The sequence below is a fragment of the Dermacentor andersoni genome, chromosome 8 (genome assembly GCF_023375885.2).
Source record: "Dermacentor andersoni chromosome 8, qqDerAnde1_hic_scaffold, whole genome shotgun sequence".
Lineage (NCBI taxonomy): Eukaryota > Metazoa > Arthropoda > Arachnida > Ixodida > Ixodidae > Dermacentor > Dermacentor andersoni.
Window position 1 is genome coordinate 72,320,385 of NC_092821.1, and position 15,887 is coordinate 72,336,271.

The 15,887-nt window shown below is 50.9% G+C and overlaps 1 protein-coding gene and 1 long non-coding RNA gene across 2 annotated transcripts; both read left to right on the plus strand.

Moving 5' to 3' along the window:
* Nucleotides 1–485: 485 nt before the first annotated feature.
* LOC140212900 (uncharacterized) lies at nucleotides 486–7,253 on the plus strand. Its single transcript, XR_011889873.1, has 2 exons — nucleotides 486–1,350; nucleotides 6,250–7,253. It is a non-coding gene; the product is annotated as an uncharacterized lncRNA (long non-coding RNA).
* On the plus strand, nucleotides 1,344–3,052 carry LOC126538801 (uncharacterized). Its single transcript, XM_050185522.3, has one exon. It carries the CDS (start codon nucleotides 1,511–1,513, stop codon nucleotides 2,540–2,542), a length of 1,032 nt encoding a protein of 343 aa, XP_050041479.2. The 5' UTR covers nucleotides 1,344–1,510; the 3' UTR covers nucleotides 2,543–3,052.
* Nucleotides 7,254–15,887: the final 8,634 nt, after the last annotated feature.

Sequence of the window (15,887 nt, forward strand, 5' to 3'; positions counted from 1 at the left end):
AAAAGGCGGCGATTAAGGCCAAAGCCAAGGTCCGAACGCAAAGCAAGGCAGTGAATCACTCCGAGGTTGCTCCGGCTGTGGAGCAAGGTATGTTGTTGTAGCATCATGGCGGGCGATCACAAAGAGCTGGTAATATGGCAGTGGAACTGCGCTAGTTTTCAAAGGCGCAAGACTCCGCTACGGCAATGTTTGGCGAATGAGGTGGAAAAACCACAGATTTTGTTATTACAGGAGGCACTATGTGACGACCCTACCCTTTCTGGCTTGAACACTGTGTCGGTCAGGAACGAGGGAGGCAGAGGACTAGCTACGATGATCAAAAAATATCTAGCCTTTATTGAACATCCAATCCAATCTGGACGCGGTAGAATGGAGCCCCTTTTCGTGGAGGTTATACCGCACGCATAAACAAATAAAGCACGGTGATCTACAATTTAAACAGCAGATCGGCTCCGGGTCCGGATAAAGTTTCTAACAGGTGTCGGGCCCTTGGCCCTCTCTGCAGCGCGCACGGGGGAAGCCTTTGAAACGCGCGCCACAACGGCACTCGTCGCATGGAGCATGCGCATCGATCGCGGTATCGTAAGAACTCGCGCGGGGACTGACGGGAAGGCGGCTGCCCGATAAGAATGCAGCGGAGACGGCACTCGTGGTTCTTTTGCGGGGCGCGGGCCTGGGGAGGCGCTGGTGGGGCGTGGCCCGTCTAGGTCTCTGTCCGAGCGTGCTACGGAGCTGGGGGAAAAGCGTCTTTGTATTGTGTCTGCATGAAAGAGTGCTCTTGTTGTTCGCTTGTGGGACTATCTGCGCGCCTTGCTTTCTGCGCTTTATGCATTCTGTTATCGCCCGAAAGATTGTGTCGGTTGATGGTTTGTAGCGGCCGTTCTTTCGTCGCTCCCTTTGGCTTGTATATTTTGTTGCTTCGCTGTTTTGCTGCTTGCTTCTTTGCTTTTGCTGCTTTTTGCTGCTTTGCTTATTTACTGCTTGCTTCTTTGCCTTGTTTTTTTCTGCTATTGGCCGCGAGGCTGCGGTAATTTTGAGTGTTACATTCTATCGTAAATTAAAACGGTTTTTGTTCTTTGCGCCACTGGTCCTCTGTCGTGCTGGTAGCGGCTCGCGGACCCCCCTGAGCGAAGGCGAGGGGCCTTCATCTGGCGCCCAACGTGGTTTGCTTTTTTTTCGTTTTTTTTTGTCCGTTCTGGCATACGCTTCCGTACCGCAGAGACCACGAGCACGGGAACAAGGGAACCGCCCCCATCTCGAGGCAGCTGGCCATCCCCCCTAGGCCTACTTGTTTCGCTCCGACATCAGGTCCCACAGCTCACGCATCTGTACCCAACGCCTCTGACTCGCGTAAGCTCGCTGAACGTTTTTATTCTACATCTCGATCTCCTTGCCACCCGCTATTCCGCGCCATCCTGCCTCCGCAGAACCGCTTGACGTTGCTTGACCATTCCGTCGGACCGCTTTGCCCGTCCAATTTCAACACCAAACATGCACCGCCGGCATTTTAATGCACCTACGTTCGGGTAAAGTCAAGAAGGGCGCGGTTGAAAATCATACTCGCCAAACCACTAGTACGATGCCTGATAAAAAGGACCAGGGCGCGCCCGCACAAGATATGTCCAGCATCATTGCCCACCTGACCGCGCTGCTCGAGCATCAAGCAACCATAACCTCAGCATCCAGTTTCCGTTTGCAGCTCGCTGTGCCTACATATGAAGGCCACACAGATAATAAATCGGTGGCGGATTTCCTTCAAGAAATGGAAGATTACCGCAATGCGGAAGCCATTACTGATGACGTTCTTCTTCAGCGTGTTTTGCCCGTCGCACTGACTGGGTCCGCCGCCCGCTGGCGTCGTCGCCAGTCATTCCAAAGTTGGGCGCACTTTGAGCAGCTACTGCGAGCAGAATTCCTTCCCCCCGACTACGTTGTCCGCATGAAAGACGAGCTTCGCGCCCGTAGTCAGGCGGAGGAGGAAAGCCTCCAAGAATACATACGGTCCTTTCAGGAGCTTTACGAGCGCGCAGACCCTTCAGCACCCGAAACAGAAAGAGTCACCCGCGCAATCCGGCAAGCTCACCCACGCTTTCAGGCTTATCTAAGGGGCCGTACCTTCTCTTCCCTTGATGATCTCGCTAAAGCGGCGTCCGATATTCAGGCGGCGATGTTGGCCGAGCTCACTTACCAGCCTCCACCCCCACCTCAAGCCTCCCTCGAGCCGTCTTGCGCGTGGCACGGTTCTCCAATTGCAAGCCCGGGGAATATGGTACCGCCACCAAGGGCGCTGGATCCATTCTTTCACCGCACCTTTGCCACCCAGGTAGCTTTCCGGCCTCCGGTCCTGGAACCTGCAACAACGTTGCGAGGCACTCGGGGCCGCCGCAGGCCTGCAGCGGCTGCCGCCCAATCAGGCGCAGATGATACACGCAGGAACATTCCAGTCTGCTTCCAGTGTGGAGGACGAGGCCACTACAAGAGCCAGTGCCCGAGCCCCCCTGGCTCCCGCCAGCAGGGAAACGACGAGGGCCGGCGGTGGTGAGCAGCTCCCAGTCGCCGGCCAACGACCTACCGCGCCCGGACGTCCCCTCGCAACAAGCAAGCTCCGGAACGACCTCTCCGGCAGCAGCCGACCCTCACGCGTTGTTACTCGCAACATCGAAGCATCTTGCAGCGGCTGTGAAGCACCGAGCGAGGGCAGGCGTTTCCAAAAATACGAAAAGCCGGGTGTTTTGGTCGTCTCACCATCCTGCTGCCACGGCGCTTAGCCGCGGACAACCTCGGCAGCGGAGAGGGGGAAAGAAACGGCTCCTCACACTCGAATCACCACCGACATCAACGGTAGTAGCTGTACCGGAAAGGTGTCACCCCCCCAGATCGAAGGCCCAGGATCTCGGGCAAATGGTGAGGGCTTTGCCGTCCACGTTCAGTCTTCTTGACGCCCACCTTGACAAAACACCATTAGTGGCGGTCAGAATGGCCGGAATAGAAGTACCTGCTATTTTAGACACCGGCTCTGCTGTTTCCGTTTTCGGCGATCGTGTCAAAGCCGCCTGCGAGACGAAACGTCTACAGTTACGAAGTGTAAACACGACCCTTCGCATGGCATCTGCTCACGTTGCGTCAGCTACGTCAGCAGCCCGGTTAACAGTTACCATTAATGATAAAAAATTCCGGCAACGCTTCCTACACCTTCCAGGACTTTCTTGTCCTGCGATTTTGGGCCGTAACTTCATAGCCAAAGCAGGAATCGTTCTCGATCTTTCTAAAGGCACCTACCAGTACGGCATGCATGCACATCCACTCAAGTTCATGACTAAGCCAGGAGAACCACAGTCAAATCTGTTTACCGCCAATATCTCTGCGGTCTCCGAGACTGGTAGTGGCATTCTCACTGTTCTGAAGTCTTTCACAGGATCTCCGGCGGAGAAGACCAAAATCGAGACAGCGCTTAAACCATTTGCCGAAATGTTCACGGAAGCTCCTGGAAGCGTTAATGTGCTTACTCATAGGATCGACACCGGATGTGCCCGCCCAATTCGTTTCAACCCGCGGCCCCTGAGCATCCACAAGCGAGCGCTTCTTGATAGTGCGCTAGACGAAATGATCGCTACCGGTGCAGTAAGACCGTCTAAGAGCCCTTGGGCGTTCCCAGTTGTATTAGCACCTAAGAAAGATGGCACGGCGCGGTTGTGTGTCGATTACCGTCGGTTGAACGCTGTCACAGTTCGAGACTCGTACCCCTTCCCATCGATCGATTCAGTGATGTATTCACTTGGGTCCGCAAAGTTCTTTACTACTTTAGACTGCAGCAGGGGCTTCCTGCAAATTCCGATCGCCCCCTGTGACATTGCAAAGACGGCATTCACTTGCCATCGGGGACTGTTCGAATTCGTCCGGTTGCCTTTTGGTTTGTGCAATTCACCGGCAACCTTTCAGCGTGTAATAGATATTGTGCTTCAAGACGCCAAATTCAATTATGCGATGGCTTACATGGATGACGTGGTAGTGTTCTCGAATACCCTGGAGGAGCATCTCCTTCACCTAACCACCGTTTTACAACGAATGCAGGCCGCAGGCATCACCATTAACCCCCGGAAGGTTCAACTGGTTTCGACCAGAATCAACCTCCTAGGTTTCATTGTCGAGCAAGGCACATTCCGGCCTGACGAGGAGAAACTCCGGGCCATACTGCAGCTTCCACCACCAACCGACGTCAAGAGCCTGCAGCGGTATTTGGGCATGGTGGGCTTCTACCGCCACTTTATCCCCAACTGCGCTGACCTGGCAAGACCTCTCCACCAGCTCCTACGGAAAGGTGCCAGTTGGCACTGGACTGACGTGGAACAGGGATCATTTCGGGCTCTGTCATCGGCTATCGCCGATACCGCACGTCTGCTGCTTCCCGACCTCAACCTGCCATTCACCGTGCAGACCGATGCAAGTGAGTATGGCATCGGCGCAGTCTTGCTTCAGAAGCACCAAGGAAAGCTTCACCCTCTGGCTTTTGCAAGTCGCACTCTCACAGGAGCGGAGCGGAACTATACCGTAACAGAGAAAGAGTGCCTAGCAATTGTATTTGCACTAAAGAAATTTGACATGTATCTGGATGGGGCTGACTTTACTATTCAGACTGACCACCAGGCCCTGACGTGGCTGTCAAAGCTACAAAACCCAGCCGGCCGTTTAGCCCGTTGGGCCCTCTCTCTTCAGAAGTATAATTACAGAGTAGAATACCGGAAAGGCACCTTCAACAAGGTAGCTGACGCCCTGTCCCGAGCACCACTCTCCGGGGACGGCGAGCCGGCACCCGAAGTTCTGGCTGTGGCAGTGCCTGTGGACGCCTGGGGAACACTGATCTCCCGCCAGCAGCTACTCGATGCCCAGCTAAGCGACGACCAGTGCAACTTGATACGCAAGGCACTGGACGGCGCCAAACCTGCCGGTAGCGGCAACTACGACTGCTACATGCAAGCAGACGATGGTCTGCTCTTGCGGTATATACCTGCTGCCGATACGGATTGCGGCGAGTCCCCATTCCGTGTCGTTGTGCCTAGGAAGCTGCGCAAGCCTTTTCTAGAGTACTTTCATGACACCCGGCTCGCCGGTCATAGCGACGGCAAGAAAACATTCGAGAAGTTGTGTCGCGTCGCGACATGGCCGCACATGAGAAAGGATGTCTTTAGATACGTTCGCACATGTCCTACCTGCCAGACCGTAAAACCGAGGGGAGGGAAGCCACCGGGCTTCATGCAACCAGTTGAGAGTCGATACCCATGGGAAATTGTGGCATGTGATGTTATGGGCCCATACCCCAGGTCAGCTAAAGGGAATCGATACTTGTTAGTGGTCACTGACCATTTCTCCAAATGGGTAGAGCTGTACCCGCTGCGCAAGCTGGATTCTAAGATAATCTGGGATAGGTTGTTGGAAGCGTTCACCCGTTTCGGTTTCCCAGCGCAGCTCATCACAGACAATGCCACATATTTCACAGGCAGGGTATTCGTTGACACTTGCAAAGCTCTTGGCGTGCAGCACAAAAGGACTACACCATACCACCCTCAAGCCAACATCACAGAGCGTGTCAACAGAAACCTTAAAACAATGCTGGTGGCTTTCACCGAGCGGCACAAGGACTGGGACGTGCGTATCCAGGAGATGGCTTTCGCCACAAGGACCACAGTAAACCGGTCGACAGGGTTTACGCCAGCGGCTATTCTTCTCGGTCGCGAGCTCCGGTTTCCTATTGAGCATGCATTCACCAACGGCTCTGAATTACCAACTTGCAATTATTCCACGTTCACACAAACCCTTTCCAGCCGCCTGGCCCACACTCTGAAGGAGGCCAGGGAAAACTTGGACCTTGCCCGCCTGGAACATGGCAATCAGTACAACAAAGGCAGGCGGCCCCTGGAGTTCGCGGTCGGCGACGAAGTGCTCCGCCGCACGCACCCACTCAGCGATGCTGCAAAAGGGTTTGCTGCTTCCCTCGCGCCTAGATGGGATGGCCCTTACGTGATCGCGAAACGTATTTCTAGTTTGGTGTACCTCTTGCGGGAAAAACACGGCAGCAGAGTAATAGGGCCCGTAAGCTTGCACGACCTCAAAGCGTACTACGAGCGCCCATCAGACAGCAGTTAGCCTTTACCACGAGTTCCGCAGTTAACGAGGCTGTACCCTACGTCCGTTATCTGTTAATCGCGACTTCTTTTTACATTTGCTGTCCTTGGATATCCTCGCCTTACGCAGAATGCCATGCTACCACTCCAGCGAATGTGACCAGCCTGGCTGCCACGGCGGCCCATCGAAACATCACCTACGTCGTCGGCCTCTCACCGGGGCGACCGATGTGCGCTAGCGATTGGTTGGGCGAAAAGTGAATTGACTCTGAAGGAGCGCGCGCCTTGAGCGCATGCCAACTGGAGCCGTCACGTGGAGCACCGAACGACGCCAGGCACCATTCCAGCCTATCGCGTGCCAACTGCCCCGAACATTTTGCTTCGCAAAAGCCGTGATGTACTCGACTAGGACGATGCATGGTGCGGTTGGACATAGTGTTGTTACATAGTGTTGTTACATAGTGTTGTTACATAGTGTTGTTACATAGTGCTGTTGGACACCCAGGCGGGTGTCCGGTCTTGTACGGGGGGGAGTGTCGGGCCCTTGGCCCTCTCTGCAGCGCGCACGGGGGAAGCCTTTGAAACGCGCGCCACAACGGCACTCGTCGCATGGAGCATGCGCATCGATCGCGGTATCGTAAGAACTCGCGCGGGGACTGACGGGAAGGCGGCTGCCCGATAAGAATGCAGCGGAGACGGCACTCGTGGTTCTTTTGCGGGGCGCGGGCCTGGGGAGGCGCTGGTGGGGCGTGGCCCGTCTAGGTCTCTGTCCGAGCGTGCTACGGAGCTGGGGGAAAAGCGTCTTTGTATTGTGTCTGCATGAAAGAGTGCTCTTGTTGTTCGCTTGTGGGACTATCTGCGCGCCTTGCTTTCTGCGCTTTATGCATTCTGTTATCGCCCGAAAGATTGTGTCGGTTGATGGTTTGTAGCGGCCGTTCTTTCGTCGCTCCCTTTGGCTTGTATATTTTGTTGCTTCGCTGTTTTGCTGCTTGCTTCTTTGCTTTTGCTGCTTTTTGCTGCTTTGCTTATTTACTGCTTGCTTCTTTGCCTTGTTTTTTTCTGCTATTGGCCGCGAGGCTGCGGTAATTTTGAGTGTTACATTCTATCGTAAATTAAAACGGTTTTTGTTCTTTGCGCCACTGGTCCTCTGTCATGCTGGTAGCGGCTCGCGGACCCCCCTGAGCGAAGGCGAGGGGCCTTCACAGGCTATTACGAAACCTGGACGATAAGGCAGTAGAACTACTAACTAAGGAGGTCAACAGGGTATGGGAGACAGGACAGGTGCCTCACGGATGGAGGTCGGCTATAGTGACACTCATCCCTAAACCAGGAAAACCCCTTCATTTAGACAACATGAGGCCAATATCACTAACCTCGTGCATAGACAAGGTAGCAGAGCACGCGATATTGAACAGGGTTTCCGGGTACATAGAGCGCAGAGACCTCTTCCCACATAATATGGTTGGTTTTCGGCCCGGCCTATCGACGCAGGAGGTTATGCTAATGCTAAGGAAGCAAATCTTTGATAGCGGCATCCGGGACGTGAGAGGAATTCTCGCCCTGGATCTCACTAAGGCGTTCGACACAGTCTTACATAGATACATTCTGCAAGCCACGGCCGGGATAGGCCTGGGAGTCAAATTCTAGGCCTTTGTCTGGTCTTTTCTCATGAATAGAACTGCTACTATTCAGATGGAGCAGATTCGGTCGAGCGTGTACGGATTGGGAGCTCGGGGTACCCCTCAGGGATCAGTCATCTCGCCACTGCTCTTCAATATAGTCATGACGGGTCTATCAGATAAGCTGGGCGGCCTCCAGGGCATAGGTCACGCACTTTACGCTGGTGACATCACGATCTGGTGCCCAGGGTGCTCCCTAGCTGAAATGAAGCAAGCTCTACAAGCGGCCTTGGACGGGACGGAGGCTTACCTCGCGGACACGGGTATCATGCTGTCTACGAGTAAATCGGAGCTGTTACTTTACAGACCCGCAAGGCAAGGGGTTCGGGGTCTGACACCTCTCAACCAGCTATCCGTGGTATTACACGCGAATAATGGGCAGAAAATTCCTCGAGTCGACTCAGTTAAGATCCTAGGCCTGCTCATAGACGCGAGGGGTTGTAATGCCAGAACAATTAGCCACGTTACAGCCAAAACGGAGAATATGTTGCGGCTAATTGCTAGGGTGTCCAACCGAAAGAAGGGGTTAGGTGAAGACAACCTCCTTCGGATGTACAACGCGCATGTTATGTTCGCGGAGGACGAAGCACTTCTAAGAGGGAGTCCTCCGTGGTGCTGTGGCTGCGCCGACTACACGATGAACTTAGCCAGAGTAAAAGTAATTGCTTTTATTTTTTCAATTAAAGTTGCGCATATAGCACAGCGTCTCCTTCGATTGTCTTGTTCTTTGCACTTTTTCACTCGAACAAGTGGACAAGTCTATTTTCACTGTTACATATCCCCAACATCACGCACAATGCCGCAGCTGTGACTTGCAGAGCAGCTTCTAAAAAAACACCTGCCGACGAGACCCCTTCTCAAGGCCATTTAGCCAAGGAACGGGTTCCAAACTATAGCACCTAATCTCGCTACGCAAGAATCTGAGCACGCAGGCGTCATAGGTTTGGCAATGCCACGAACAAAAACTACTGAGATAGTTTAGCCAGCGCCAAGTGAAATTTTAGCTCCTTGAAGAACTCTGGCACCGGTAGCAGTGAAATTGCATCGCTTTCAGATTTCGAGCCCAAATATTCTTTTGTAATGCTTTATAATAAACTACATACACTGCGAATACAGTGTTTCAGACTCTTGTTTGCGATCTGCAATCGCCAAAATTCTGAAGAGTAATTTAATCAGGACCATAAAACCCGTTCATAGTCGTCATTCTTATTTCGTCATCCGCGTCTCGTCATGCCGTAGCCTTTACGCCATGGTGGCCCTACAGTTGTCATCAAATCATTGCAGTCATGCCGTAGTCGTCACGCTGTCGTTTTACCTTCGTCATTACTTCAGTAACGTCATGCATCCTGTTGTCATGCCGTCTTCATACCTGCTTCACCGCTCTACCAATGCCAATCCATTTTCGTCATTCTATTATAATAACGCTGTTGTCATGCAATCGTAATTATGCCGTGGTTGTCATGGCATTGTCGTCCCTGCGTCGTCATAAGACAGCCGCTATCATGCATTCATAGTCATACCACTGTCGTCAAGCCGTTGGGGTCGTGCCAAGATAGTCACTCCAGCTTCGTCGTAGAACTCTCGTCATGCCATCATCATCACGCCATTGTCATCGTAGACTGGTCATCACATTGTTCTCATACCATTCTCACGCCATCATCATGATTCTGTCGTCAGCACAAGGTCGTTGTAATACCATCGTCGTGACGCCGCTGCGATCGTTCCATCGTCGTCCTTCTAACTTCGTCATCCGACTCTCGTATTTCTGTCGTGGACACGCAATCATTTTCGCACAATCATCGTTACCCCATTGTCGTCGTGCCATCGCCGTCATATCACCTTCGTTTATCTATTAACGTCAATCCTTCTTTATCATTCGTCGTCAGTCTGTCGCTATGATGCATCCGTTGTCATCGTGCCTTTGTGGTCCGCTCATGTCGTCATTCCAGCTTCGTCAAACTGTTTACGTCATACCGAAATCGTCACCACACTTGTCGTCATCACATTGTCCTCATGTTATCGTTGTCACGCTGTGGTCGTCATGCCGCCTTTGTCGTTCCATCGACGTCATTCCTTCTTCGTCATTCCATAGCCGTCACTGCGTCGGTGTCATACTATCATTGTCATGCTTCCGTGCTCATGGGAGGCATCGGAAAGCAAATTCCATTGAAAAGTGGGACGATACCGAATCAACGGAATTCGGGGTATGAGCTCTACATTCGTTAAATGAACGTGAATTGAGAAATACGGTGTGTCGCTATATATCTTAAATGTCAATCGCACTACTATCGGCAGTCATCGAGAGATGAGCTTTGTCCTATTTTTTTTTTCCTTCGTGACCAGACGCTAGCCGTATATGGAGACCGCAGTAGAGTGGGCTGTTCAGGGAGGAAAGAGTGGCTGGTGCTCTGGCAGTCATCGGGAAGCATCTAAAGCGCTTTCACGCGCGGGAATTTGCGCTCCCTTTACTCGCTCCTATTGTCAATTTTCTTCAGTGTTGTGATTCGCCGAGACCGAGGGCTCACCTGTGGATAACCTGATATTCCGTGCGTGCTTGTACTGTGGAGGAACCTGTAGGAAACGTTCTGCGCAGCAGGAGGCGTGGTGAGCGACAGTTAAGCCTAGAACAACTTCTGCGGCGATATGGGTAAAGTTTCGTCGTGCCTGTGGGACTCGAACACGACATGCCATCGGAGCAGATGGCGTGATAGCGAGTGATGCACTGGTTGGCGAAACTGTAAGAGTCAGTCCTTTCCTGGCCCGTTGCTCAGTTTTGCGCGGTTGGCGCCTCTCCTGGTGGGCCGACCCATGAGACAGTGCAGTCTACACTTTTGATAGGGATGCGCGGCTCGGTATGGGACACATGGGTATGCTATAAAGCCGCTAGGCATGTTCTATCGTCACCACGCAGTCACCGTCGCGCAGTCGTCGTTCATATAGTCATCGTCAAGCCATCTAACACTATCTTTGTCACATGGCCGTTTTTACAGCGCCATCGTCATACAGTCGTTGTCATGGTGTTTTTATGCCACCATCGCGGTCATACAGTCGCCGTTGTACAGTCGTTGTCGTAGAATCATTTTCATGTCATCGTCGTTATCCCATTGTTGTTACGGTCGTCGTCATTCCGCCTTTGCTGCTCCATCGACGTCATTCCTACGTCATTCCCTTGCAATCTTGCTGTCGTCATTCAGTCGTTGTTATGACGCCATTGTCATGCGATCGCCTTCACACAGTCCTCGTCGTGCACACGTTTTCGTACCATTCTCCCGACGCCATCGCGGTCGTTCCATCTTCGGCATGCCAGCGTCATCATCCGATCCTCATCATACCGCCATCGTCGTCGTACAGTTGTAGCCGTGCAGTCGCGTCATGTGGTGGTCGCCACTCCATTGCCCTGAAGCAGTCGTCGTCATGTAGTCGTTTTTATGCTGTCCTCATCGTTTCAGAATCGTCATCCTATTGCCGTCATCGTCTTACCGCCTTCCGTTGCGCCAGCGAATGCTTAGAACGGTGGTGAGCGCTCGATCATAGGAGACTAGCGTAGTACTTTAAACGAGAACGCTCTAAAGCATCCTTTACAATTAAATGTCATCGAACAGGCAGGACCCCCCAGCGGTTCGGCGAATTCGAGATCGGGAGGGAGGAGGCCTAGCCCACACCCAGCCAACGATTAAACATTTGCGTTACGCACACGTAATCGCTCCGTGAAATTTTTGATCGCCGGCACCAAAAGAAATGAAAAAATGAAGAGGAGGGAAGAAGATCCATCGAAATCGCCCTGAGAGCTATTCTCCTATTTTGTTTGGTCGTAGTAGGAATTTAGAAATGTCGTCTGTACTTCCACGAGTCTATAAAACCGCACCTCTGGAGGTGATTATAAACTTCCATCAGCACCTACACTAGAATAATTCGTTCTTCCGAATCTGTGCTCTCCTTTCCATGCATTTGCTCACGAGCTACATAGTAAATAAAGTACATTTTCACAGTGGCTTTTGGCGCCTATAGGACATACTTTCATGTGCCTTTGAGCTAGGTCACTCACATGCGTGGCTAGTTCCAAATCCTCCGAAGGGCGTCCACAAGACAAATTAGCCTGGAAATTTCATCGCAATATTATTATTTGTAGCATTGTTAACACTCGCGATACCAAAACACCACATTTGTAGCCTCGTATCGTTTGTGTGGTTATATGTATTATGTGTAAATCAGACGTGCACAGTAACTCAAAGAACTGCGTCTTCAGTGAAATCATGTATGAAGGGCATATGATACTTCATTTATTTATTTTTATTTATTTCATACATACTGTTGACCTCCATGTCGAGGCACTTGTAGGACATGGGAAAATACATTGCATAAATATACTTGTTAGTATTGCAGGCAGCAAAAAGACGTAGTTTAGCAATACAGTAAAAAGTGGTGACCTTCCTGCGTCGGCCCTTAAAATGAACAACAATAAAGATCAGAAAATGAACAGCAAAGGTACGTTCGAAAACAATTCAAAACAAAATGCGGTGTCTGTAGGAGATCTTGACTATCACCATGCGCGCTAATAGACATAGCATGGGAAGAATATTGTCAGGTGAGCAAATTATAATACCTCTCGCTAATGAATTCCGATCTCTGGTTGTCTGAGGAAAAATGAATACCTGAATGAAAACCTAAATTCAATTAAGTATTTACGGTACTTAGTTCTGGTGTTTCCCCGTTAAGGGAAAGGTACATATGTACGAATAGCTAGTTCGTAGCCCCCATTAAGGAGGTGGAATAGAAACTTAAGGCGTAAGAATTGAGCACGCTTGCAAAATGTCGTGAGGCAAGCTCTCTTAAAGGGTTCTGTGGGGGAATCACAACGGTTGTACTTGTTATGAATGAATCGTATGGTTTTTCTCTGTATTGTTTCTATGAGCTTTATGCACAGTTTGGTATAGGGTAACCTACAGGCAATGCCATATTCTAGTACAGGACGAACGAATGAGGTGTAGGCTGGCATCTTAGTGTCAGGGGAGGCAGATTTTAATGGGTGTTTAAGCGAGCAAAGCGCTCAAAGTGCTTTAGAAGATATGTGTGACACATTTTTGTCCCAGTTCATACCAGACGATAGAACAATGCCCAAGTGTTAATAATCATCTACAATTTTTAATTTCTGCTGTTCGATCGTGTAGGTGAATTCTAGTGGGTCTTCATTTGTGCTTACTCTCATTAACACAGACTTGTCTAAATTAATCTTCATTTGCCATGCCTGACACCAATTTGCTATATGCGCAAGTTCGTAATTTAGTATTACTTAAACATTATGGTTTTGAATTTCCCTATATAAAATGCAACTGTCTGCAAACATGCGCACCGTTGATTTCATCTTATGTGCTATGTCATTGGTGTACAGAAAAAAGGGAATTGGTGCTAAGACTGTCCCTTGTGGTACGCCGGACGACACCTCTTCCCAATCCGGTTGCTTATGTTTGATTTCAACGAATTGCTGTCGACCTGAAAGGTAAGCTTTTATACAGTTTGTTGGGCTGCTATATCCGAGAATGTGATGTCGTTTGCCCAGGAGTTTAGTATGTGATACCTGGTCGAAGGCGTTTGATAGATCTAAATATATTATATCAGTCTGCTCCCAGTAGCAATTGTTAGAGAAGGATGATGCACAATTTCTATCAGTTGCCTAACGGTCAACAATCGTTTTATGAAACTATGTTGGTTGTTGTTAGGCAAGTTATTATCTTCCGCCAAGGTTACGACATGTTTTAGTATATGTTCGAGAATTTAGCAAGATGTGCAAGTTAGCAAAATCGGTCTGTTTTTTGATGGACTTCTTGCGCCACCCGGTTTGAGAATTGCAACGATCTATGCTATTTTCCATTCCTTCGGCACGTCAGACTATTGTTAGGGATTTATTTAAAGATAAGTAAGAGGTACTTCGGGACCTATTGTATGCATCTCTTGAGAAAGTTATTTGGATTGTCATCTGGGCCGCAACATTTTTTTAATGTCGATGTTAAGCAGCAGTGAGAGTATACCCGATTCCATTAGCTCCTTATCACCGATTGCGTTGCCGGTTCTCCTTAGCTGATGGCACAAATATGGTGTAGTTCCACTCTTCTGAGTAAAAACGGGTTTAAATACTTATCAAATTGATTTATTCTTTGGAAATCATTTATCAGGGGGAATTGCATTGCTTATGTGTGATCCCGTTAAAATATCTCAAAAATTGTTGAGAGGCCGTTTTAATGAAGTTGCTGAGTTTTACGTTCATGTACGCATGTTTCGCTCATCTTATAGCTGCTCTCAGCACATGTGCCCATTTGCTAATTTTCTAAGTGTAGCAGAGAAATGATGTGTTGTTCTTAAGTTTCCTCAGCCTTGACATTTTACGTTTCATATGTATTACATTCCTTGTAATCCAACGGTATTCTTACGCACTTTCTTTTTTTTCATGGATACAAAGTTTGATAAACAATGGTGAACATAGTGCCACATCCTATATGGTCGCCACGAGTATGTGCCAGGCCATGAAAACGACGCTGAAGTAGCGCGCGACCAGAAAAACAGAGACGACGACAACGTCGCGTTGACTGCTCCGATAAAGTGCTTTCATACGTCCTCTACACCGGTTTTCCCGTCTCCTAATAGGCTGCGGCACTGGTGGAGGTGCGAGGTAGGACTGCCTCATGCTCGGCACCCCTTCGCGGAGCCATACGTCGAACACGGAATCGCCTCCGTTCGTCGAAACTCCTGTTCACCGGTACAGTCGCCGCTTGCTAGGCCTGACGCCCGAGTTGAACCCTTTTCAGGACCCTGCAGGAACGCGTCTACCTACTTCCGCTATGGCTACTGCAACTCCATCGCAGATGACGCTGCAGAATCCTAAGATCCCAGAAAGTTTCCATGGTGACGCTTTTGAAGATGTGTAAGGGTGGCTGGACCAATTTGAGCGTGTCGCCAATTATAATGACGGGGCTCTCAGCAAAAGCTGGCTAATGTCTGTTTTGCGCTTCAAGACAGTGCGTGGACATGGTTTGTGAACCGGGAGAGAAGTTTGACCACATGGAATGCCTTCCGCACCCAGCTGCTAGACACATTCACTAGTAGCGACAGAAGAGACAACGCACAGCGCCTGCCCGAATCCCGTATTCAAAAAGCAAACGAGAGCGTTGCCATGTTTGCAGAAGATATGACCCGCCTTTTCCGCAGAGAAGACCCTGCGATGGCCGAAGAAAAGAAGTTACGCTATCTCTTGCGCGGAGTGAGGGAGGAACTGTTTGCCGGACTCGTGAGGAGCCCACCGACGACAGTGGCCGAATTCACCAAGGAGGCTACCGCTATATAACGGGCACTACAGCAACGGTACCGCCAATATAATCGCAAGAACTCACCGGTGAATGCTTCGATTCTACCTGAGAGCTGCGGCACGTCTCTGCGTGAAGTCATCCGAGAGATTGTGCGAGAGGAGATCCGGCAGCTCGGGATTTCGCCTATGGCACCAGCGGTGGCTTCTGTCGCTGATATCGTTCGGGAAGAAGTTCGACAGGCCTTTTCGTCCCCCGACCGGCAGGCGGTGCCGCGACGATTAGCCTACACGGAAGCTGTCTGTCGTCCACCTGCCGCCACTTCGATGCTGCTGACACCGTCAACCCCTACGATGCAGCCATCACTGCCACTCCCGACGCCCTATTTTTGACAGTCACGGCCGCCGCCAGCTACGCCGTATAGCCGTCCGCCGATCGCTGCGCCTGGGTCTTACAGCGAATCCACTGCCGACTACCCGCTTCGAAAGACCGATTTGTGGCGCACCGCTGACAGCCAGCCGCTATGCTTTCGATGCGGCGAAGTAGGACATGTTTGCCGCGCGTGCCTCTACCGCGCAGCTGGGTATCCAAGGTTTCCCAACTGCAATTACCCTGTGTTTGATGCTGCACGTACTTGCGGCGAAAAGTATACAACCTTTCGGCCGGAAGGTTCAGCGACGCCTCGATCACGTTCCCCTTCACCGGCTCGTTACACCCCACCGACACGTCGCAATTTTTCTTACGCCTCTAGGGGCAGGTCCCCTAGCCCGCGCCGGGGAACTAGAGGCAGCGAC